At 37.6% G+C, this 27,626-nt stretch overlaps 1 protein-coding gene across 3 annotated transcripts in view; it reads right to left on the bottom strand.

The window, feature by feature from the left end:
* The window catches only part of LDAH (lipid droplet associated hydrolase), a 126,790-nt gene that overhangs the window by 49,477 nt on the left and 49,687 nt on the right, over positions 1–27,626 (bottom strand). For all 3 annotated transcript variants that reach the window (XM_062618903.1, XM_062618901.1, XM_062618902.1), the window contains one exon: positions 22,515–22,684. In XM_062618903.1, coding sequence (XP_062474887.1) covers positions 22,515–22,684 — 170 coding nt within the window. The remainder of the gene's footprint in view (positions 1–22,514; positions 22,685–27,626) is intronic.

The following is a 27,626-nucleotide window of genomic DNA, read 5'->3' as shown; positions in this document are numbered from 1 at the left end:
ATGCAGTGTTTCAGAAGTTGTAGATCATTTTAACAATAAAGTCTAATATTATCTGCAAGCTCTTCACATGATTTGATGTGGGTGCCAGGGCAGCTCCTAGTTCCTGGTCAAGTCGCATATATGTATCATCACTGAAAAAATGAATAAGGCATGGCCTGAGCATACGTTCAGAGAACAAACCTCCCTAGAAGCCAAATACGTTCTGCTCTTTATCACTCCAACACACACCACAGCAGGAAGGTGTGGGGACTTTTGGAGTTTCACTTTTGTCACTGCTCATATACCTTGATATCTAGAGTGATCAGATCACCAACTTCGAGTATGTATGACCAGCACAGTAAATTTTACAACACAGAGAAAAGAGAAATTACTGATTTCACAGCAAAGTTAGCCCTCAAAGCAAGGAATATTAAATTCCCATTCCCCAAAAACTTGGCATTCACCAAGGAGATTTGTTCAGGCAGGATCCCTAAATGAATATGATTCACTCATGTTATCACTGCTTCACTTAAAGAACAGAAAAAAGGCTTCCTCCAAACTACCTAACACGAAAAACACATTCCTGTACATTTGGGCTTTCTATTCAGCTTTTAATCTATCTAAAATAAGATGATAACATGACAACTGAGTACCTTCAGGTCTCCCCTAGATAATGGTTATGTCAACATGTGTTTGGATTTGTAGACACAGCTGGAAGTTTTTTCAAAACGAGAACAGAGTACGAAAAGCCAAACAATTAAATATGTAATTGCATCACTGCACAATTTAATAGTCTCAACCACATCAGCAAAGGATTTTTGTAAAATGTTTAAATGTTTTCCTTATAAAAACACCAGAAGTATGTGAATCAGAAAAAGCTAAAAAAGCCCCCACAGTAGTATTTTTCATTAGTGCCTTCTACTGAAAGAGCCAAAATGTATTCATCAGCACAAATAAAAAAAAAAAAAATATAAGCCTCAGATCCTGCGCTGGTTATGCAACTCAGAGCCCATGAGAAATCGAGATCAGATCAGCAGGCAGAAGGAAGCAATCTATTACATTTTATAACCGACCCATTGCACCAACCATTGCTCTGTAAAGAAGCATCCAAGCACAGTTCTGCAACTCGCCTGTAGACGCTGTGGCCAAACACCCTGCTCCACAGCAACAGCATCATTATGTGCATGACTACAAATTCCAGGGCTGTAAAGAAAATGTGTGAGGAAGTTTTGTTTAAAATTCCTTCAAAACTCTATGAAAAACAAAAGCTGTTTCTCTGTCAAGAGTAACACTTCTTTTGATACATATTTGTTCATCCCATGTATTAGTTTGTTATTCCTCTTGTGTTGGCAGAAGAAAAGCTATTACCTGTCAGGTGAAACACAGTAAATTTTTCAAAGATAACATAATGATGCACTTAATGGTAATCTACAGTCTGCCCTCGACATGGAATGCCACATGAATCACAATTTGTTTTACTCAGTATGCAGAAACCTGCAGGCAAAACAACGAGGGTCAGGGAAAGTATTCCTTGCTTTATTACCACAGCTGTGCTAAGTACAGTTCCAAGAAAATGCACAGGAAAAACCAGGCAATGTTGGCTTCAGCTTTCCTCTCACCAGAGCAGGACTTTCTGGAATTGCCCATTCACTTTGCTCAGTCACTAATTATACATAACATAGTATAGTACAATATAAGCATGCTTATATGCACAGAGCCGAGCTATGGCCAGAAGAATATGACTGCGTTTGTTATGGTATCAATACAGAAATAACCTAAGCTTTATCATATCAAAGGCATTCATTATTGATTATCCTGCATGATTTTTTACCTCTGGATGACTTCTGTATATAGAAAGAGGTGAAACCAGTAGAAAATATTTCATCACTTGTGATTGTGGCTTCCAATTTGCATTGTAGCCTCAGTACTGGTGAACTAAATTCGGCTAGGATCTAGGCTCCAGGACTAAAACTCTTTAGTATGTTCTCTGACATGATTTTCGCCAAAGCCAGCTAGAACATTCCCAGATGATGTCTGGCCACAGGTTAGAAAATAGTGCAGACCAGGAACACCTCTTAATAGAAGATGTGTGTGAAGCAATCGTAAGTGGCACTAGGAGGATATGAGTAGGCTTTGCTACTGTACTTTGCCACTTGCTGTCAAGAGCCACAGGATGAGCCCTGTTTTGTTTTATACATAAAATTAATTTGAACACTGGAGTATCTACCTCGTTCAATCAGAAATACCTCAAACTGTTCAGAATGATTTAATAATTGATTCTGTCAGGTTGGATGGGGCTTTGAGCAACCTGGCCTAGTAAGATGTCCCTGCCTGCGGAAGGGGGGGTTGGAACTAGATGAACTTTAAGGTTCCTATCAACCTAAACCCTCTTATGATTCTACGCTTCTAAGTAAGCTTATATGTCACCCCTGGCAATCATATACAGATCCTTCCTTCTGTTCTCAAGAGATTATTAATCAGATGCTCAGCAAGTAAAGAATAACCAGTGACTAAGTCCATATGTGTACATAAATTTTCAGCTAACAGAAAATGCTGTCAAAAAAACCCCAACACAGAGATCAGTGCCGATGGAGAGTTCCTTTGTGATTTCAAATCTTTGATGAATTTATTGTGAAAATGACACACAAGTTGGCATCTCGAAGATTTTCAGTAGTATGGGGAACACTCTGTATGCTATCAACCAGTGGTCAGTCTTTACTGCTTTCAAGGAATGCAACTGATGCCATAGAAGCTACACCTCAAGATAGAGTAAAAAATATTTCTTGAACAACTATGGGAAAGTCTGCAAACACGAATTTAGGCACTGAAATGTAAGATATACGTTATACTTCCTTTTTACTTTATATTAATAATTAAATTTCATGCGTACATGTATATGAGTAATATTTGCAATATATAACTTAAATATCTGAACTTAGATAATTATAGATGGTGCAAAACCTACAGCAACCATAAAAAATGGACTCTCTTTGCTTTTCTTACAGTCCTTTGCACTAGCTATTCACATTCACTAAAAAATACATAGCTTTCCTGCTGTTACTTATTTGGATGGTTACTTCAGATTTAATATGTTCATATCCAGAAACCAGTTCCAAATTTCCAAATTTACTTAGATCGTTCTGACCCTTTATACATATTGCATTCTAATATAACGTATGTAACTGCATGATAATTCTATTTTTCCTTGTATTTACTTCTTGTAATGTTTATAGAAGACACTCCTATATACATTCACTGTTTAATGAGCTTAAATGAGCTAAGGTATCCTGAGCCTTCCTAGCCTTTCTCTCTGCTTATTTCAGTCTGAATTCTTCCTTCTTGAACACAGTTGGCTAGAAATTACCTTGTTTGATAGTACTTACACTTTTCTGTCCTACAAACCATATCATGCCAAACTAAAATGCAGGAGTTCTACCGACAGTGACATACGTCATTCATCTTCACAAAATCACTGAGGAAGACCCTTAGCCCTTTACTGTATACTTTGTTCCTACACACATGCAGTGAGAAAAGCAGTCATTTCTTAAACCTCACGTGCGAATGAGATGTGTAAGAAACACTAAGTACAGAGAATATGAAGATATCATTTTTAAGCCCCTCCTGCACACCCAGACTGTTAATTCTTACAATATACGTACAGCAGATAAGGCTGCCTCCTCAAAGTGCTCTGCTGATAACGATTTTCTTCTCAACCTTCTCACTTTTGTTCCTTGGCCAGATTTTCAAACTAAGGCACTCAAAGGTCAAACTAGAACACAGTCAGCAAAACCTGAGGCAAGGGAGAAGTGGTAGCCAAGCTCTAATCAATGTCTCCTCTAGAGATCTGCAAAGCAAAGCAACTAGAAATTCATAACATACTTTTAAGAAAACAATATTGCCTTAATATTGTGTTGCATCACATCCTAAGCTCAGGTTGGCTGTGTGACAAGGGCTATTTTTTCTTGTTCGAGTGCTGTTGCCCATTTATCTTTGCCTGATGTCAGGGATGTCTCTGCCTTTTGGCATCTCATGTATTCTCCTTTGTTCATTTTTAACTTCATGCTTTTATAGCTAAAATTATTTATAGCATAGTCTAATAGACTGGGATTCAGTTCAATAGTTCATTTCAATTCAATTCTGTGACTGCAGGTATACCCCACACAGACTCTTTCTCAACTCTACATAATTTCATGACTGTTACTGACCTTAAGGGAGCTGGTCAACATTGATATGTCTCCATTGCTTTGTATTACAAATGGAAGAACTTTGGAGACTACAATAAGCTGGATTCAGGGTAACATAAACTCGAACCACCATATATACAATGTTTTTAGCTATTTCTATCTGGACATACATACATACATACATAGTTCAGCTACACTGGTTCTCTAGGAAACAGTATACTTGCAGTATCTACTTCCATATACATTCCACAGAAGGTTTCTCTAACGACATACATACCAAACTTCCCCAAAGACCTCAGAAATGCATTATTTCCAAACATTTCACAGCATTAACTTCCTTCAAGATACAGGACACACTGATATTCACCTTGTGAAGTTATGCATAATCTTCAAAACCTCAGAGTATTCTACAGTGATATTAACTGCTGCAAAATGTAACATCATACTAAGAATGATTTTAACAGAAGATTAAGAAGCTTTATGGATAATGTTGTCCACAGTGATACGAGACGAAGTCACTGTTTGTAAATAGCACATAAATATGTGAGCTAAGAAACAGCTAATGACATTTAAGGGAAATTCCTTTTTGTGTACCCTGGCTTTTAACTTCCCAAACACAATTTTCTTGTACCTTTCTTCCTAAGTATTCAAATGTAATACAATGGATCAAAACAAACTGAATTTTTATCTTTCCCCACTCTACAGGCTCACTTACAATGCCAAACCTTTTCCTTATTTTTCATGACTTAATCAGAGAAATATATAAAAAAAAAAAACCTTCAGAAGCATGTCCTGCTTTCATAATCATTAATATACTGAAGCACCTTGCAGGCAGCCATCCTTTGCTGTGCTTCTACAGACTATCCTGGAAAAAGAAGACAGGAATAGCTTAAGACATAAGTAGATGTTAACTTTTAGCTGATGCTATTCAACGTCAGGAAAACAGAAAAACCCAGGTTCCCAGCTGATGGAAAATGTCAGGACCCCCTTGAGTAAACCAACAGAACTATGCCCAATTTTTGTCAGCAGCATAGTCTCCTTATCCCAGATCTGTATCTAGGACAGCTTTGTTTATACTGTGTGGTAAAAGGAAGACAAGAATTTAGCAGAAAAAAAGCAATTTGTAGGATGCCTTGAAAATAAAAGTTAATATACCCGCTCACACTATTTTAAAAATCAACTTTTTTCCAGTCTATTTATTACTCACAGTCCCTTACAGTTTCTTACATTCAATATATCCAATATTATCATACAAACTACACCACCTTCAACATCTGAATTTGACCCACTATGTTAAAATTGAAAACTTGGGTTTACTTTTTTACTATTTTCTTCTACCTGATGATATAAATAGCGGCAATATTCTCATCTGTTTAAAATGCTCTACAGCGATTACAAGGATTTTCCATGTCCTGGCACCTTCCTTACTTAACATACATTATCCAGTTTTATTTGAAGTACATCTTTAGTGCCCCACGCCTCCAGTGCTTCCTGGCAGTTTCACCTGGATGGAAACAAAATTCAAGGACAGAATTTTTTTAAATGCATTTCAAACTGTAGTCTCCAGTGTAACGACAAACGCAGTGCTGGGCACAATGATTACATCTTTCGGTATGTAGACCTGAGTGTCATTTGCACCAAAGTGAGGTGTGACTGAATTTATGTCTACTTTAAGGCAACTTTCCACTGACTTAGAATAAATTCAGTTTTGAGTCTTGTATGTTGGAATCCTGTGTCCTAACTGTTTGGACCGGCCATATGAAGAGTCTTTTTAAAACATAAATTGCAATCAGGCTTCTACAGTATTCACTTTGTGTAATATTATTAGGAGTATATTAAAACTTCCTCTGCAGAGTTTAACTACAGAAGAAGTAAAATTGGATGAAAATAACTCAGGATAAATCTTTCAGTAGCAAGAAAGTAAAACGCATGGAAATCTTGGCAGCATCTAGCTTCAGCTGCTAAGCTGAAACTAAGAAATCATCTTTGACAACAGCGGTCACAAGCAGAGTAACCAAAAAGAGCCCTAATGAGACAGCAGGGTGTCTGATATCCTATGGAATGCTTCTGGTTCTCTATGATTCCACCTACTGTGGAATGGGTGTGTGACCTTGCTCTTGCTGAAACTAGTGGCAAAATTTCCATCGATATAACAGGCCTTAATTCTGTCCCATGAATAAATTCTGATTAAAGGATTTTTTTTTCAATTATTGAATGACAGCCTACAGCCCACGTAGAACTCACAACCGACACAATATTCCCAGCTCTAGACATCAAGATTCTCTTATTTATTCTTGAACAGACAGATGAAGACCATAGCTGCTGTAAAACACTTATCATAGTAGTTACAGAATAGCCTCTTGGATTGAGAAGGGTGACCTTTGGCAAATAACTTTGAAATCAATAGGCTTTCAATCACACCTTTCAAATGGTTGTCAGTTATCTTCCTCAGTACCTGACTTCGATGCTGAAACCTGTTTAATGGCAATGGGAGGGGGACCATCCAGACCCCACCTTACAAGTGGGTCACAGCTCAGGAAACAACTATCTTTTGTTTCACATTACTTGAGATATTTTCCAATAAGAAGTACTCCTTGAATATTTCCAGATGAAGCCCAGAATTATGCTAAGCATACAAATGCCTAGAGCTCAGAAGTGCTCTCTACAGACACTACAAACGATTTCTCAACAGGTCAGCTCTGCATACTGAACTATTTGTGTATTATTAAAATATAAAAAATATTAAAACACACAGGCCGTTCATTACATTTACAAGTCTCACAGGGCTGAAATGCAAATTACTCTGTACTACAAATATTTGGGTAACTGAAGACTTGCCCAAAATGTCTGGATAAAGAAAGGAGAGAAGAAAGGAAGAAAGAAAGGAGCAAAAGAGGAAAGGAAGAGGGAAAGAGGGAAAGTAAGCTTTTTTATGGGTTATGATGAGAAAACTGTTCTCCCAAAAATCTGTATCTTATTGTTGGACTGAAAATAGTTTAATAGAGAAAATATTCATTGACAGAGCAGTATTTTACATAGAGTATTAAGCCCCATTAAAGGGGGCAATATCATTCCATCCACAAGGGAAGTGCCAAAGGAGACGGCCAAAATTTGCAGTGGTGTGATAATACCGCCAGGGACGGATTTGTTGCTATTATGATTAAAGCATATAAACAGAATAAGATTAGGAGAGGTGAGAGTGAAAAGAGAGGAAGAATAGTCTATTGGTTGGAAGAAGGGCAGAGAGAAGCTTATGTTGGAATGCATTGTCACAGTTACACACCATAAAGCTTTCAGTTGCTCCCATTACATTAATGTCAGAATGCAGCTGCCACTTTCCAGGAGAAATTCTTTCCATTTTCATTTTGGAAGTACAGGGTGGGATTTTTTTTTAGTGTAGCACTCCCATGAGATCATTGCATTGCATCTGCAGGTGCCCTTATGGTACACAGACTGGTAAATGTGATCCTTGTAGACATGATCTGGAACACTTACCACTTACGAGATGAAACAGTAATATGCCACTTAAGTGGAGAGATGGCTCAACAAAAGGAAGTATTAAGAATTGCCTTGAACCAACTGCTTTCACAATCATAAATGCACAGCCATACCTACCAATACATCTCAATCTGTTCAGTCTAAGGAAAAGCGGCTGAATGAGGTGAATAAGAAAACAGCCTTACAATTATAACCTCATTTTACTGATGAAAAGGGAAGGCTTGATTTTACACCAATGGCTCAAGATCCTTGGACTTCTATTTTTAAGTACTGCACTTAAGACATTTGGAAGGGGTCTATTTCACCACTCACTGGTGAGTCAGACCAAAATTGCATCTGGCCAACCCAAGCCTGTAGCCCTACTTGTCTAGAAGGGTTAGCAGACAGATAAGGAAAGCTGAGCTGACATTTTATGTAGGAAGGAGTTCAGTCCACTACCATTTTAACTATTTAAAGTGGCATATTTAATGGCACTTTATCAATGAAAAACAGAAGAATGGGTGAGGCAGGAAGTATACACTGAGAAGAAATGGAACACAAAGCCAACAGAAGGAATATCTGAGATTCAAGATAAAAATCATACCCCAGAATCTTGTCAGACTACCAGATAAAGAGGAGAGAGGAGGAAGTAAGGAATTCTCTCAGTCAGCTCCTTTATATAACCTTGCACTCACTTTCCCAGAACTGCAAGCATTTTAAATAATAAGGGAAAAATACAAAATTCCTTCCTTTGCAACACTACAGACTTCTCCTAGCCTTAATTATTATGACAAATGGAATAAACGCAGGAATCTGCTAAATGAGCAAAATTACCATATCTAATTCATCACACAAATAAAACTGGTCATCAGGTAGTAAAGGTTTCAGTGCAACTGAGAACAAGAATCTGGAGAATACCTTTCAATTGCCAAAGATAGATAAAAAGTCTGAACTCTGCCAGCTGCCATTAAAGGTCACAATTCAAATGATATTTATTGAGATCTGGGGTTCCTACCTTTCATTTCAGTAAAACAAAGTAGTTATACTGCTGTTTTAAAATACAGGAACAGAAATATAACATTTTCAAGAACAATTAGGACTCAGTGCATTCTACTCCTTATACAGAATTATGCTTTCTTACGGAATTTGAAATAGAGTAATGTTCTTAAAATTTTCCAGCGACTAAAACTGTTTTAACAAAGTTATTAAAAGCATATTTAATTGAACTTTCTTACAGGACTCCAAAGGTAATAAGTTTATTAAATACATTTGTGGTTCCTGGACTTCCAATTGAATGTATACTTAACACTGAATTCCACATGAAAGGGAAAACTCCAATGATTTTTTTTCTCGAAATGTCCCAGTTAAGTAGACTTGTATCCAAACAACAGAAATCAAGTATATCAAATATTTATACATTTAAACAAATGGAAAAGGAAGTGGCCTTCTATTACATTTAATATTCAATATAACAGCACAAAGGGCTTGATTTATTCTCTAATCACAGGTTTGCAGTCACTCAACACATCATCAGGTATCTGAAAAGACCCCCTGCAGCACTGGCAAAAACTCCCCTAAAATAATTGGTAATCAAAGAAATACAAAAAAGATAGAGGGGAGGGGGGAGGGAGTTCTCCATCATTTATCTGCACCTAATTCACTAGTGTATTAAAATGCCCTAAATGCAGTGAATGTGCAGTCTAAGCTCAGAGGTCATATAACTGATTCGTATAATGTTTGTCCCTTTTTCCAATTCACTCCTGCAGTGAACTCTTCAAACAGGACACACCACTCCCAGTGAAGAAGTTAATGCAGAGGAATGCATTCTTCCACTCAAGCCTCTAAAGTAAGCATCTCTAGGCTTCACTGTAAACCACAGGGAATGAACAAATTAAAAATAAGGTAGAGTAGGAAATAGTTTTAATTACAACACTGTCCTTTCTAAGTAACCTCTTCTAATTGAAAGATCCAAGCAAAGTTCTTCCCTCATTCCTTGTGTTACTGTACCACATACAATGAGAGGCAAGCGCTGATGAGAGGCAAGGGCTGATGAAGCAGTTGAACTTCTTTGTTGAGGGCTCAGGCTTGCCAGAGAAATTACATTTCTATATAGACCTTCTATGAACAGATACCAGCTACTAAAGTGATACCCATAGTCAAAGTTTAATTACATGTTTGCAAAGTCTATGTTCAAAAACTCCACAATGTCCCTTTACATGCTCTTTTCATGACCAATTATCCAGTGCCCTAATTGACTGCTTTCCCCTTTTCTCTACTCAATTTTAAAATAGCATAGAAACTGCTAATTTCTGGCTCTACTGTCTTCTGTAAAAGCATATTAATTGCAGTGAAAAACCAAACCAAATTCAATGTGTGTGTGACATCTTCATACTGAATTTCAGCCATTTGGTCCAGCTCTCTGAAGAGATGAGTCTCTGAGTTTCAAGTGCCATGTATATGCCCTGGGTTCAGCAGTAGCAGTCATTTTTCTCCTTCTTACTAGCTGGTGCAGTGTTGTGCTCTTGACTTTCAGCCTGGGAACAGCGCTGATAACACCGATGTTTTTAGTTGTTGCTAAGTAATGTTTACTGTGACCAAGGACTTTCTGAGTTTCATGCTCTGCCAGGGAGGAGGGGAAGCCAGAAGGAAGCAGAGACAGGACACCTTACCCAAACTAGATAAAGGGGTATTCCATACCACAGTACATCATGCCCAGTATATAAACTGAGGGCAGTTACCTAGAAGGGCTAGATCACTGCTCTGTTGGGCTGGGTATCAGTTGGTGGGTGGTGAGCAGCTGTATTCTCTTCTCTTGTTATTTCCCTTATCATTGTTATTATTGGTGGCAGTAGCAGTGGTTTGTGTTATACCTTAGTTACTGGACTGTTCTTATCTCAACCTGTGGGAGTTACATTCTTTCGATTCTCCTCCCCATCCTTCTGGGAGTGGGGGGAAGTGTGTGTGTGGGGGGGCAGTGAGCAAGTGGCTGCATGGTTCTGGGTTGCCAGCTGGGCTTAAACCACTACAGTACACACATCTGCACACACAATTTCAAAAGATCTCACCATCCAGAATAAAAAGTTCTTTGGTAAATCTGGCTTTCAGAAGGGTGTTGAGCTCTTTTGAAAACATACGCTATAAATCCTAATTGTTTTTGAAATTCACTTCTCGTTATATGGTTACGATTCCTTCATTTTTATAGAATTATTTACTTAGTTATTACAATATGAATCCAAATTTTTGGAGATTCAAAATAACAAGATTTTAGTGACCAAATCTGTAAAAATCAACAGTACTTAATAAATCCTGTTATTCTGCCATTTACCATTCTAGCCATCTTTTTATTTTTAGTCCTTCATTTCCTCTTCATTCTCATGTTTTACTTTGGATTCTTGATGAATGATCACAGATTCTACTTTTCAGTTTATTTTTCTTCCTTTTCTGTTTGTATATTTGGCTATTTCAATGCCTTTTACCTTCCTAGAAAAAACAATTTTTATAGATTTATTTGAATTCTGACTACACACATCTGAAATCAGATGTTTCATTAGCAGTGAAATAAACACAATGTTATTTAAAAAATTCAGGTGTCCCAAAATCAAAATTATTGTTCTTATGTTTTCCTACTTTTAATCATCACAGACCAAAAACTTGGTGTTCATATTGTTTCTATATTCAACTAAGCAGTAAACAAAAAATGCTAAACAAGGTGACAGAAGTTGAAGTTTTAGTGAACATTATGAACAAACACGACTTTCCACAGAAAGTCTTGAGAATTAGTTTTTCCTCATAGAATCAATTAGGTTGGAAAAGACCTTTAAGATTACCACATCCAACCTTTACCCCAGGACTTCCATGTCCACCACTAAACCATGTCACTGAGGGTCTCATGTACAGGAGTTTTGAATCATGAGTTGTTTTCAAAATATATGTAAGGCAGTATTAAAAATGAGTAATATATCTATTTCAAAGTAATATATCTATTTCAAAAGTCTCTTCTAGGAGGCAAAACAGAGCTTTAATACTTACTGTACCATAACTTTCCAGTATCTCTATTTCTATGAAAGACTTTTGGGAATCAAATGATAAGACAAGCTGACAGTGCCTTTGGTCTATATTGGGCAGATACAAAAAGAGTGGATTTAAAAATGAGTTTTCTTTAATGTATATCCCTTTTATTCCTGTGGTTAAGACTGTCATAATGCAATCTTTAAGCTTTTGTTTTCTAAACTGAGTTTTTATATTGACACTTCTTGATCAGATACTGAGCTCAGCCAGGCAAATCTATAACTCTGCTACCCCTCTTTCAGGTGGTGACCTGAAAGATGACGAACTACAGATTCCATGTGGCTGGAATGAGCTAAGCCAGGCTGTACTAACAATATACAGAAACATAGCATAAAATAACAGTAAGCAGAATAAACCAAAGCAATTCAAGTCAAGATTAACTTAAAAAGCTTTCTTTGGACCAGATAGTCAGGCATGAGCTTTGTCCAAGTACTCTGACAAGCACCATAAGCTTAATCCAAACCTTCCATTCATTCTTCTTTGGTGAACTCTAGGTTTTGGGTTAAAAGCTTAAGACCTCAACAGTGATGACAGAGAAGATCTCGAAAAGGGTATACTTAAACAGGTATTAATCCTTCCCAACAGGAATCTTTCAAAATTTTACATATTCCTAATCCTAAAGCTTTCTGTTGCCAAAAAAAAATCTAGAATTTTATAATTTTATGTTGGCAGCTTGATCCTCAACCTTCGTTATTTCTTGCTTGCTAATTCTACAGTTCTGAGCAAAACCAGGTGTGGATTGTATCATTTTGGTGGAAACTGGATCGTTAACTAGCAGGCAGTTATGTAATGCTGACCACAACAGTGGTCAACATAAGAATCAGAAGACGGCAACATGTCTAAGAGACTACATAATGTATGATTAAAAGCTAATTTCTCTGCGTAAGATAAGAAAGCAGACAGACACAAGGTGTATGTCAGGTGTCCTCACAGCATGACTGAAGACTATTCTCAAGTTGTAGATCACATGATACGTTTAGTTATTTGCTGATAATTGCTAGCTCATACCACTCTGGCTTGAAGCTAATTTTCTGTGACAAAAATTATATTCTTAACATGGAGAAAGGTCCACTCCTCTCCCTAAAGAGATTTTTTTTTTTTTTTTTTAGGCTTGTTTTTGGTGGGAAGAGGTAGAAAAGAATATGACTGCGACCATTAGGATTACAGTCTGTCATCAAGCCAGTGAAAATAATGGTCTCTTGGGTGAGCTGACACTCTGAACACCATTCCACAGTTACCAGCTTTTCACTGATGGCATTCTGAAGTTTTGCTGAGCTTTTAAATTCAGGCTGGTGGCCTTTTATGAGTCTCAGTCAAAAGTCAGTATTTCTCTAACAAATCTTTTTTTGCCATTAACTCACCCACTATTGCTCTTCACTTTGCAGCCTCCCACCCCAACAAGAAAAGGGTCTGTCTTAGGTTTTCATATGAACGTTGTTTTCTTTTTTTCCTTAAAGAAATACTAAAAAATCTCTCCACAACTCTTTGCAGAAACACCCTTGATGCTTCAAAGATACAGTGTCTTACTTATTTTGGTCGGTCAGGTTTAATAAATCATCTGCCTTCTTGCTTTTTCCATGTAAGAGACCTGCATAATGTTTCATGTGCACCAAGTTCATATTTCCTGCTTTACTGCCTATTCCACTAGATTTACTGATATTGCCTGAGGTGTCACTGAGAGAACACACTCATCAGAACTTTGTCATCTGTTGCAAGGTGGATTATGCAGACTCTACAATGTATATACTGTCAGCTAAACCAAATTTTGGTCTAACTGCTGGCTTAGACCACCTGTGCTTCCTTGTATATACTCACAAGGACTTGCTAACTATTAGAATTTGATAGAAAGAACTCCCACAAATACATATTATAGCAATAGTCCAATTCAATGACCAACTTAAAACATCCATGAAGTTAAATTAACACACATCTCAGTGAAGGCAGCTGAACTTAAAACTCATTATTAAATCCGTGCAAAACCATGTTAAGAGTCTTTTTTTTTGCTTCTGCAACACTTACAGGGGGACGAATGTGCGTGTGTATCAGCCCACTGATGTTTGCTTTGTTTTTTTTTAGTATGTAGCTCATCTATCTGGATGGATGCACTGAAGATGAAAAATACATTAGACCCAGTTTAGTTCTGTATCATGGCCTAGAAATTCACAGCTCTCTTCACAAGATACGTGTTTCTTTAAAATGTGCACCAAATCCCTTCTGAGGTCTGCTACATATAGCCATCTATTTTTTTCTTGCATAATAATTTTGCAGATGTTGTTATTTGGTCTGTGTTATTGTCTTTTACTCATTTTAAGTTTTATGGAGATTTTTTGCACTTTATCATTTAAGCCTGAAAGCAACATGAAGTTAATATAAACATAGTGTTTCTCCATTCTGTTTCTCCAGATCATGATCCCTACTGCTAGACATAACCACATATTCATATTCCACTCACTACTGCAATCCATTAAGGCACCAAGAGCAAACAGGTCTTAGCAAGGACAAATCAAAACAAGGCTGCACAACCCAAGGACATTTATTCATTCTTCCACTGTGCTGTTGTTTATGCTGTGCTTTGGACACAGGTATACAGAGTATAATCCTCTATATGAGAGAACACATCATCTCTCTTCAGAACTGTTCTGGCTATTCTGCTATTTTACGCAGCCTCACTGTACTTTTCTAAAGATCTGACATAAGCTTACTTTCTCAAGAGAGCATTCAAGGTGGTAAAAAATAAATTTGTTCACTAAACTTTTTTAAACTTCATAATCATCAGAAGTTAACTTACCTACACAATGGCTCTGTAAACTGACTTTGTTTAAACTACTGTTTAAACATCTGTCATCTAATTTAGGTAAGCAACATTTGAATTAGATGCTATTATGTTAAATAAAACTTTCAAAAATGGAATAAATGTTTATATTCCTGTTTATTTCATGTGTTTATATTTTCATTTTTCTTCTACTTCCAAAATGCAGTAAGGAAGTCAGAACCTGCTAAATTAGTGTCTTTTCAGATGTTTTCTGTAATGATGCAGTACAGTCTTGGATTACATACTCAGGTTCTAATCTCAGCAAAATAGAAACTGAACAAATGTTATTGCCTTCATGCAGTCTTTCCCTCATCCATTCATACTGCTGAAAAGACCCCGTTATTATCTCAAAGGTCAGACATGCTTAGTAGTTCCTACACTGTTGAAAAAAAATCTCCCTCTTTTAATCTCACAGTCTCATAGTCCCTGTGGATTTCCAGTAATTCTAGACTAAAGAATTTTGTTTTCTTGTAGAAATAGCCATATTTAAAAACATTGTGACTATTCTCTTTCCTAACATTACGAAAGTGCTTCCCAAATTCATAATCAAGCTTTCAATGCAACTGAAACTGAATTATTAACACGCATGGGTCACTGCACTGAATTCTGTATCACAAGAAATCACTTAGCAGAGGCATTCTGACATGTTTCTTTCTCTTATGGCCTCATTCTACTTTCAATAAAGTTATGGGGAGCTCCCAAATACTTCAACAGAAAGGAACAAGGTGTTAACCAGAGCCAAAAGAATCAACTTGATTCAAGGCAGAAAGGCAGCAGTGACAGAATCTAGTATTTGTCCAAGTGAGATTTCAAACCATTAAAAACCAGCTTACATGCTTTTTCCTCCCTCCCCATAAGTAACTATTCTTATTGCACAAAAAGATGTGAAATACAACTTGTTTAGCAGGTGGGATCTTTTTGCTATGATGGCCAATTATGTATTTGTCAACACTAGCAAAATAAAACCCACCTACTTGAAGCTTGTGTCTTTGGGAAACTGTATTTCAAAAAGAGGATTATCTCTGCCAGTAAACTTTGGAAAAGCTTTGATAACTTACAGACTGTTGTTTCCCAACAGACTTGGTAAATTAAAGCCTGAGGAAAGAATATCTAAACATGGAAATATACTCGAATAACTTCATGGGTGAATGAATACTCATGTCCAGAATGAATCTAGAATACATTCAAAAGTGTTATTTTTAATATATATTAAGTTGTATCAGAAAAAGACATTTGGTTTATTATCAGAATGTTTTACGTGACTTATTCAGGAATAGCTAATTTGTTTTAAACTTCATATTCCACCTTACTGCAAAAAAGGTATTTATGGATAGACATTGTTGAGAGATTTATTTTTTTCATGAGTAATTACTTATTGCATATTATGTTGCATACACAAGTACACTGCAATGAAAACTATCGATTGCCATTTTTCACTGTTTTAGTAAAGGTTATTTTAAAACAAACAACTTATATATATAGTTAATTCCTCACACACACCAAAAAACAGAAATTCCGCGGCCAAGAGATGGCAGAGAAGACTCTGTCTGAAATTTTATATCCCAATCAATGTCATTGTCAGAAGAGCCATGTGCAGAGATGTCTTCTCTCACTAAGATGATTTGCAAAGGGCTGCAGGTAAGCGTGACAAAGCAGACAAAGGAAAAATAAAAAAAAAAAAAGCTAACAGGCTAACAGAGTTATGACATCTGTCATCCTGTTGTGCACCTGTAGGCCATCAATGTTTCCAAGCAAGCTGTTCACAACAGATGGAACATGGCCTTTTGGTTCTGATGACTACGTATGTCACAGAGACGTGTGATTTAGGGGAGCACTGAAGGTAACAAAAGACCCCATATTACTAACAATGCAACAATAGAAACTTTGGAATGACAAACTCGAACTTCAGAAATAACAATAATGCTTTATAGCTGAAAGCTCCTTCACTTTTTTAACTAAATATTTTGAAAAATTTAAAAAAAAAAAAAAAAAAAAAAGCTACAATGTACATATAGGAGCGTCATCTAAAATAATTAAATTCAAAAAGCTCCAGCAAAATGCTTCCCATTGATGTCATTCAATCCCTGTGACCCCTAATAATACTAATAAGGGATGAGGGAAACATTTTTCTGTGGATTAGAAACTGGCTAAACAGGCAGAAAACCAACAGCAGGGATGTACAACCAATTTCAGCAATTCAAAAGGTTAACAAAAAATGCCTGGTACATCCTGTTAGGTGTGTTTAATTTATTCATAAAAGGGAATGAATACCACCAACACTTTACACATCATAAAATAATTTCGAATAGTCAGCAGTGAAAAAATGCTTAACTCAAGAAAGCTCAGTTAGGGGACAGTCACCTCCTGGGTAAAAGTCAGTACTGATTTACCAAGAATAAAACACATTGCAGAAACCTTCTAAGCTACATACATTTCCAGACCCTGAACAAGTCGTAGTTCCTCAAGTGAAAGACCTGAATGCAATTTGTGTGCAAGCAAAAGAAAAAAACATGAAAATATGGTTATGTTACTGTATAAACTTGTGCAATCATTAAATGTGAACTATGTTATTTGCTATGCTCATAAGAATCCTCAAAAGAAATTAGAGACCAAAAGATTTGTTTGAAAGAGGACACGGTGAAGGAAAGAGAAGGCAGATGTACATAAATGTGTGCACAGAAATGATGTGACAGGGTTTCCTAGGTGTGAACATTTTCACATGTAACTATTCCAATTTTTGCTTTGTTACCTATCATTTATGACATCAACCAAGTTCTAGCAATATCCAATATTCTTTTGCACCACTGTGATGCAGTAGCAATGAGTGGTTTTGAATTATATAATACAGAAGCTGGTACATAATCAGAGGTTTTAAACTCCTTCTCCTCAACAATGTTTATAGGAAGAGCAATGCATACATTATATGATAGTTTCACTCAGTAATAAATGTTAATTTATTACCACATTAATAAATGTTAATTTATTATCACAAAGGGGCTGGCATTTCAAAAGCATCACTGCAAATGAAAGAGCAATACTGTAACTGATTGAATTTCACTGAAAATAATTCATAGCAATGAATTGTGTCAATCTTTCAATTAAATTAATGATAAAACAGAGTGTTTTAGGAAGTATTCAGTAGTGTGGCCAACAAAGCACAAGGAAATCCTCCAAGTAAGGATTTGCATTTTTTAAGAGAATGCTTGAAGGATATAGCATATTTATGAATTAGGCTCAGTCTCCAACAACTGAGAAAATAATTTTGTCACTCAGCTTCATTTTTCAGTTCTGCTGCATGAATGAAAAGCAAAGAAAATTATGAGGTTAAGACCAAGCATCAAGCAAGCTGTACATTATTGCCTTTTTCCATCTCCACAGAATAAGGCTGATTAACGTTTTTCCTTCCCAGTGTCAAAATTTTTTAGCAGTCTGGCAAACTCTGGGTGCTCTACTTCCCATGAAGAGATGAATCTTGCTAAGATTCGATGCTCCACCACGATAGCTGAGAATCATTCATAGTCAGATGTATACCAGCAAACAGACTAGCGAGGAACTATTGCCTGGTCCTGTCATTGAATAGGATGGCATAGGATGGTCTGCGTCCACATGGCTGAATTTCCCCTCTGCCCCAAAACAGGACGTTTGCTAACTACTGGGAATGGTCCTGGGCCACTGCCAAGCCCAGAACTATGCCAGAGTGTTGCCTGGGAGTTGCTAGATGCCAAAAAGTCTCTTAAAAACTAGTTAAAAAACGTCACTGCATAGCTGGCCCAGTACTCAAATACATGCAGCAGCCCCAGTTAGTTACAAATAAGAATGTAACCTGTGTGGCCCTTCTCTACGAATCAGACTTAGCTAAAGACATCAACCTAAGACTAAGCTTGTGTTAAGGGGTCTCCTGAAGAAACCATTAACAGAAGCCTCCCTGATAACCAGTAGGAAAATAGACGGGGTCCAAAACTGAATTTATTCCTGGGTAAACTGGGAATTCCCAATTCATTTTTATGTTCATTAAATAAGAAAGAATTATTTCACAGGATTTAAAAAGAAAAACCCACAGTACCCTTACACCTGCAGAGCACAAGGGCCCCAAGAAATTAGCAGCATTCAAAAGCTGAAGAGCAACCAAGAAGTAGAGAGAAAGAGATATCACTTTCTCCTTTTTATGCATGCTAGCTCAAGTGCATCAGGTTCTGTCATCATCGTATAAGAAAGAGACAATCTAGTCTCTATTTGTATAGATTGTGAAAAGGGTTTAAATTAGGTAACAAAAATCAAACATACACTCCAAATATAAACGTTTACTGAATTATTTGTACAATAAATACAACACATTAACCTCTGGCTCAGAATAATAAAGTGTAAGCAATCAAAGGCACTTAAAGCAGAGAATTTAAGACCAAAACCAAAACTCATGTCATAGAAGAGTATCATGTAAGAACTATACAAAAATAAAGTCAAACAATCTAGCTACTAAAATACACACATGTGCTCAAAATCTTGTGGGAATCAAATATTCCAGTAAAAATAAAGGGAGAGATGGAAACACAAGTTTCTTATTATCACACTTCATATGTTATAAAACCTAACAGTTAACTTATTTTTGGCAAAGGGACAAAGGTTGCACAACACTCTGGCTTACACAAATATTTTCTATTGTTAGATGCATCTTAAATGTAGCTTGTTATAAGTTAACTTCATGCACACAGTGCATCATGCAGTCTGAGACTGTCTCAAAGATACCTACTTTTCAAAACACTGATAAATAGCAAGCTGCCAGCATCCAGTGAGCCAGGTGTAAAAAAAAAAAAAAATCACTCAACAATTTATAGCTGAATTGAAACCAGATAAAACCATTTGTGCAATAAAGACTGTACAGATGCTGACCAAAGAAAACTTGGTATTTTTGGACAAATTACTGTGTACACTTTCTAAAGCACTCCCTCTTGAAAAGATAAAATAGCAATAAAAGTTCTCTCAAAAAAATGCCCTTGCTTATAATCATTAAGTCAAATATGCCTGTGAAAATGAAATCGGTTAACCTCAAGTTTCACATTTTTAGTTGCTGTTTTCTTTAAAGGAAAAAAAAAAAACTTAGACATGCAACAGAAACGGTTATGAAGAAGTGGAAGGAACTACTCATGCCTATATTAAACAGAGACCTTACGATAACATTGCACTTCCTTCCACTGAAGATATTATAATGTAAAGGAAGAGTCAATGATTTAGCAAGAGTGAAAGTTTAAGAATAAAAATTCAGTATTCTTCATTCATCATCTGCTAGCAGAGTGACTTTTTACTGAGCACTAACAGTTGGCCATTTATAGAGGTGCAAGGACAGTGTCCTACATCAGCCTTCTTACTGCTTCAGAGTGACAAAGAAAAATGTTCAGATACACAAGAACATGCAGTAACACCTCTCATACTTACCAGGTTACACAAACTAAGACCGAGTTGTAGAAGCAATGATATATGAACATGTATAAAATTTTAAAAACAATGTACTTCATACCAGTACTCATCAGAATTTGTATTACTATTCTCTCCATACATTTCCCCATGTATAGCCAGCAATCTGCTTCCCTTGAGATAAGACGCTAGTATTAAAATCATAACCAGTCTTAATTTTTAGTGTAGTTACATAATGTAATTCCCAAGCGTTTAGTGATCTGTTTATAGAACCACAGAATCATGGAATAGTTAGGGATGGGAAGGACCCCAAGATCATCTAGTTCCAACCCCCCTGCCATGGGCAGGGACACCTTACACTAAACCATATCACCCAAAGCTCTCTCCAACCCAGCCTTGAACTGCCAGGGATGGAGCATTCACAACTTCCTTGGCCAACCCATTCCAGTGCCTCATCACCCTCACAGTAAAGAACTTTGTCCTTATATCCAATATAAACTTCCCCTGTTTAAGTTTTAACCCATCACCCCTTGCCCTACCACTACAATCCCTAAGGAAGAGTCCCTCCCCAGCATCCTTATAGCCCCCCTTCAGCTACTGGAAGGATGCTATGAGGTCTCCATGCAGCCTTCTCTTCTCCGGCTGAACAGCCCCAACTTTCTCAGCCTGTCTTCATACAGGAGGTGCTCCAGTCCCTTGATCATCCTCGTGGCCCTTCTCTGGACTTGTTCCAACAGTTCCATGTCCTTTTTATGTTGAGGACACCAGAACTGCACACAATACTCCAGGTGAGGTCTCACGAGAGCAGAGGAGAGGGGCAGGATCACCTCCTTCGACCTGCTGGTCACAGTCCTTTTGATGCAGCCCAGGATGCAGTTGGCTTTCTGGGTAGCCAGTGAACACTGAAGCTAGCTCATGCTAAGCTTCTCATCAACCAACACCCCCAGGTCCCTCTCCACAGGGCTGCTCTAAATCTCTTCTCTGCCCAACCTGTAGCTGTGCCTGGGATTGCTTCAACCCAGGTGTAGGACCTTGCACTTGGCATGGTTAAACTTCATGAGGCTGGCATCAGCTCACATCACAAGCATGTCAAGGTCGCTCTGGATGGCATTCCTTCCCTCCAGCGTATCAACCGAACCACACAGCTTGGTGTCCTCAGAAAACATGCTGAGGGCGCACTCAATCCCACTGTCCATGTCACTGACAAAGATGTTGAACAAGACCACACCCAACACTGATCCCTGAGGGACACCAGCCCTTACTGGTCTGCAGCTGGACGTTGAGCCACCAAGCACAACTCTTTGCATGTGGCCATCCAGCCAGTTCTTTATCCACCGAGTGGTCCACCTATCAAACTGATGTCTCTCCAATTTAGAGACAAGGATGTCCTGCAGGACACTGTCAAATGCTTTGCCCAAGTCCAGGTAGATGATATCAACTGCTCTGCCCCTGCCCATCCATTCTGTAGCCCCATCATAGAAGGTCACCAAATTGGTCAGGAAGCATTTCCCCTTAGTGAAGCCATGCTGGCTGTCACCAAGCCCCTTGTTGATTTTCATGTGCCTTAGCATGCCTTCCAGGAGAATCTGCTCCAAGATTTTGCAGGGCACAGAGGTGAGACTGTAGGTCCTGTAGGTCACCCATTTACACACCACCTACAGAGACCTGCAGGTGGTCTGTAGTTCCCTGGATCATCCTTTTTCCCCTTCTTGAAAATGGGGGTTATAATACCCTTTTTCCAGTTGTTGGGAACTTCACCTGACTGCCATGATTTTTGAAATATGATGGCCAGTGGCTTAGCAATGTCATTTGCCAGCTCCTACAGGGCCTGCAGATGGATTTCATCAGGTCCCATGTACTTCTGCACATTCAGGTTCTTGAGATTGTCTTCAACCAGATCTTCTCCTACAGTGGGCCTAAGGTCTTCTTTCTCACATTCCCTGCGTCTGCCTTCCAAGACTTAGGTGGTTTGGTCAGAGCATTTGCCAGTGAAGACTGAGGCAAAGAAGTCATTAAGAACCCTCATATTTATAAAACATGTAATGATGAGAATTCAACAAGAATTTCCTAAATACACCACATATCACCATTATTATTTATAATAAACCACCATTTCAAAAGAAAAAAAGTAGAAGAGAGTAGACTTAGGTTAGATATTTGGAAAAAATTCTTTACTTTGAGGGTGGTGAGGCACTGGCACAGGGTGCCCAGAGAAGCTGTGGCTGTCCCATCTCTGGTAGTATTCAAGGCCAAGTTGGACAGGGCTTTGAGCAACCTCGTCTAGCAGAAGTTGTCCCTGCCTGTGGCAGGGGGTTGGAACTAGATGATCATTAAGGTCTCTTCCAACTGAAACCATTCTATAATTCCGTGACTTAAAGGTTCAAATTCAGAGTCAAGACTTTATTTTACATCCAGCTACATTATTATATGCTATTTGGATTAGTAATTAATGTTTTTATTTGATTTTAACTGAAATTTTGTGTATAGCAGAATAGCTTCCACAGGGAAGACACAGCATTACCCACAGGCTAAGCACATGCACTGCTTTGCTAATAATGTAACTCCATTCTATAAGATAAATGTACCTGAAGTTCTGATGCTCGCTTCATCATCTCCAGTGTAATGTAGCAACCAATAGAATGAGCAATCAGTATCAGCTTTATATCTTTTGATACATTCTTTTTGAGGAAGTTCAGCTTATGCTCTACTTGTCCGTTAAGTCCAAAAACATCCTCTAGCTCCTTAATATCTGTGTCTGAAACATAGAAGAAAAAAAGTGTTTTGTTTTAACGACAGAAATTCAAAAATTTCAACTTTTTTTCTTCCCACTTTTTTTTTGAGAATTCTGAAATAACAAACAATTAAACACATAAACCAACCCACTGATCTTAAAAATTTCATTTTAATTACCACGGGTAAACACAGACTGATGAATCACACATACAGGATGTGAAGACTTGTGAAGATGTGCAGCTAGGGAGCCAGGGAAGGATACGGATACACGTAAAGCTTCACTGCACTTCATCTAGCATTGGATCCCCTTCATTCAGAACAAGACCAAACTCAAGGCATTGAATCAGCTTAAATCAATCCAGACTAAATTATTGTGAGATCAGAACCTACAACAGCAAAACTGCCTAGGAATAAAAGTCCCTTCATTCAAGGCAAACTGTCACATATGTTATCATGCACCAAGAACCTTCAGATATTCAAAAATCTCCTGTTTTAAAATAAAAATGCACAAAAAAGTCCAATGGAGGAAGGAATAATATGAAATTTATAAGTGTCAACATAGAACACCAGCAATTACATAAACTACTCTTATTTAGGCAGGTTTTTATTGTCAGTCCAGCCACAAAAGACCAACTTAGAGTTTCACGGTTCTAGATAATCATGCAATATGAGGAACAGCTAACAGAAGTGGTGCCCTAACCAGCCCACCTAGTATTAGGTGTTTAACTTCCCACTTGGCTTCTTTTATGTCCTCTGCATCAGTTCCCTATGCGAAAAACAGATGTGGAAGAAATTATCCATAAGGCAGACATACTGAAAAGGCACATACATTAAAAAGATGGAGATGCATTGAAAAACTACTGTAAAAGAAAGTTACATAGCACCACAGATCCATTTCAGATGCAATTGGTTTCGCACCTGCTTGGAGAAAAACATGGAGTTAACTGCCTATGACTATGAACACAGCTTATCGAATTAGGAAGGCTGATTGGTCTTTTAATCCACATGTAAGAAGTTTGATGGCAATTGGCCAATAACCTCAAAAACTAATAATTAATAATGCTGCTGCTGTGAAATTATTGGGGTTTTGGCTGTGATAATATTAAGTGGTAGCCTAAGTAGGCTGGCACTATATTGCTTTTTTGATCATTTGCATGAAATATAACCTTTTGAAGCAAAATAATTGCTCTAGAATGTGTCATGATAGCTTTTTTTATTAAGCTTAGATTATTAACACAAAGGTCATAACAAAGAAGTTCTTCAATTAAACTAGTATTTCTATTAAAGCTACTAATGGTCATACCTGAGGCACAATTCAGAGTAGTTTACTCTAAATGAAAAAGGGGTTTACTAAAACACACTCAAGGAATGTAAAATTAGATGAGAAATAATATTTTGCTTATTATGCTTTCTACAAGTAACAGAAAACAAAGAGCTTTTTCTGTTTTCTGAAGCTCTAAATAAAAGCCTAAGGCCAAAACAAGTTTTTTAAACTTAATTTCTATTTTTAGCATAAGCTGTCTTTCCTTTTCATTTAATTACACAAGAGCTCAACCTCATGTAGGAGAGGGCTGTCTACATTGCAAGTCTAATTAAGGGTAAATATAACTCAAAACACAGAATACTAGAAATACAATGGCCTGCAGGATGCAGCAACAAGTGAAAGAGGATGTTACATTGAGCATATTTACATTACTGTGTGTTGGGTTGAGCAGGTCAGTTTTCCCTTGTAAATATTTACTACCATTTCCGTATTGTTTTACTCAAGCACTGCCATCTCCAGTGATTTATCAGCACGTCTTTTAACATTTGTCATTCCATTCACAGCTTCAATTCTTGAGAATAAGTGATTTTACAATAATTTCAGCTTATTTCCAGGTTAAAGCAAAAGGAAGGAGAGAAAACAGGTCTATAAATCTTCTTCAGAACTCATGGTTTGCAAAACCCCAGAAACCAAGCGGGAAACAAAACAAACCTGTATTTGTATTGCTCAGTCTCAGGAGACTAACAACTGCTTTTCACCACATGAAATCAATTTCTGCTATATGAGGTGCTGAACTTAGCTGTAATGCAATTAAACAATACAGCAAAAACAGTCTAGACCAGTCTCAACATTTTCCAAGTTAATGTGGGTAGCTGTGTTAGATAAATACAGTTCATTAGTTGTTAATATGCTAGATATCTAATCTGATGTTTAGTTACCTAATAAATAGCAGCATAGAGATTCAGGGCAACACATTCATAGCTATTATTGGTTTTAGCAGAGTTGTGCCTGTTCACAATCAGTTTTGTTGCCAAAGCAAGAACCCCAAGGATAAAGGTGAGGATTAAGAGTAGAGTGAAAATAAGACCTACTTCCCCCTTGCATTTGGCCAGACTTTAGTTTAGGACTTGAGCACACTTAACTCAAACCTGTCACTGGTGCTTCCTTAATGGAGCAGGGGAGAGTTGAACTTGCAGAAGCAATTTTTAATTGGATGGGTTAGTTATGATTGATGATGATCACAGAGACCCATTCTACTGCACTTGGCCAAACCATCCTCAGCACAGCCTTGCTCAGCACCACTCAGAGCAAGAATGCTCAGATTCCCACATCTACTGGCCTATGTTACATCCACATAAAATCTCTCTCAGAATGAAAGCAAGACCTGACAGCCAGTGCTGACCCCAGAGAATTGTTTTAGCTGTTTAACACAACTTTTCTTCTAAAATACTGGTTTGTTGCCAAGTCAAATCAAGTTGGCATTACTCCTAGAGAAGCTGCACTGGAGAATGAGCGTGCAGCGTGGGGTCTGGCGAGACACATGCCAAATTCTCCTCATCACTGACTGACCCTGCACTCACCAGGTGAAACTTCAGCATCATGTAACCTGAAGCTGAAATACGCATCCTATCTTCCTTCTGGATAAATATAAAATTGCCCATGCCTAGTGTCAGTTCATGTTTCCTCAACACAAATGCTACACTTGTAAGAGTCCAAACTATGTGAGAGCTGGGCTGCATCACAAGTTTGGAAGATTTATTTATTTATTTTACAGAATAAAATCACCCAGGGATTATCCAAAATCAACATGAATTTCTTGGGTGGAGAAGCTTAAATGGGATCTTTGTATAAGCAAACAGACTTGCATAAACACACTGGCAGTCAGCTCTCCAATGACTCTACATCAGAGAAGGGACCAGAGTTACTTCACCTGAAGGTGTGGAATAAATGGCATGGCTGAAGGAGAGCTCATTTAAGCAGCTTTCAGATAGCAGAAATTATATGACTTGTACCTTATGCTGTAAACACCCCATTCAGGTCAAGTCATGTGATTTCAAGACTTTATTTAGTTGAAGTGTATTAAAAGAAATACTGAATTTCTTTATTTTCTTTGGCAAAGTATTAATCTTCTGATGTGCTTTCGGAAAAACAAATGGGCCATCACTTTAATGAATCTCTTTTTCTGACCTTTGCTAAACCCACAGTCAGAAAACAATGACAGATTAAAATAAAGGGCTTGCTCTAAGATTAGTAGACAAGTTAATCTTGCTAGGAAAGAGGACTTCGGTTTTCAGGGAAATAACAGAGAATTGGGTTTGTTTGTTTTTCTGCTGTGTATGCACTGGAAATTCTGAGGCAGACAAAAAAAAGTGTATCAGTTCTATGAACATGCCTTAGACTGGAGGTTCATAAAATCTAGCCTTTCATTAAAGTCTCAAAAAAAAAAAATCATACACTCCTTTTTAATGGATGATTCAAAAAGACAGTGAAGGCTAGATTTTCCAACACTGCATTCAAATTTGTGCATATAATCTCTGCATGCCATTGTACTTCCCTAATTTCACAAGGGAATGCTTGTGCATCCAAACTCCAAATTATCCCAGCCAACAGATGACTGAATATTTGAGCTCAGTACGTATGGACACTTGTTATGACATGACTTTAAAGTCTGTTCCAGGATCTGCTCATACACAAGGCCTCCAAACTACTCATGAACAATCAAGGAACTGTGTGAAAAATTGACTTGTAATTATATGCTATGAAGGAAAGGGTGGTAAAACCCACAGTCCTACCCACACTCTACCTTCTTCTTCTCTGGGTCATTTACTGCAGGAGGTAATCCCAGTATATCTAAGGACAAACTCTAATGAACCACCTGTATAAACTCTTGTGGTCAAGAATTTTCAGAACTGGACTTCTTACAGGGTAAGGACAAGTATCTTGAGACCGAGGGCACTGAAAAAAGATTCACCTCTTCCTCTGAAGACACTACTCATTTCAGCTGTGTGACATCACCATACTGCTATTAACAGCAAGAAGAAATAACAAGTTTAAACACATGAAAATACAATAATATCACACGAAAGTATCGAGAGGAAGAAAAACAGTAAGCGAAAAGATACTGAAAGGTCAGTGATGATATCAAAGCATATGAAAATGAAAGGCACAGAGAATCAAGTACGGCCAACCAAAAAGTTCAGGACAGGTTAAGCTCAGGGTCAGGTTAAGTCCACTTAGTCTCCATCAAATACCCTAAGTGTGACCATCATATAGCACCAAGTGTTTTAGACTTTATGCCCCCGCCTCCTTTTTTCATGACAAAACCATACAAACACTGGTGAGAAGAGCAGCAGCTGTGGCTGAGGAACTACTGTTTAGATGGAGCAACCCATGGAAAGTTTTATCTTGCCTTCATGTAGTGACAGACAGAAAGTAACCCTGCAACTAAAGTACCTGGGAGGATTACCTGTTAAACTGCCATGCATAGTCAGAAGTCTAATTCTGGAAATTAAATAAATCATTTGATTGGTTCTGTTCTCATAGCAAATGCCTTATAATTGAATGATGCCATTCGAAAATGTTTAAATGCAACTGCAAACTTAAAACCTGAGATTTCAGGTTTGTAGGTCTAGTATGGGCAAATGTGCTAAGAAAACACATTCCCTAAAGATACACTCCTTAAAGCCTGAATTCTTCACTC

This window comes from Pezoporus occidentalis, unplaced genomic scaffold (assembly GCF_034315485.1).
Source record: "Pezoporus occidentalis ecotype Australia unplaced genomic scaffold, CSIRO_AGI_Poc_V1 ctg206, whole genome shotgun sequence".
Taxonomy (NCBI): Eukaryota; Metazoa; Chordata; class Aves; order Psittaciformes; family Psittacidae; genus Pezoporus; species Pezoporus occidentalis.
This window is presented reverse-complemented; position numbering and strand designations above follow the sequence as displayed.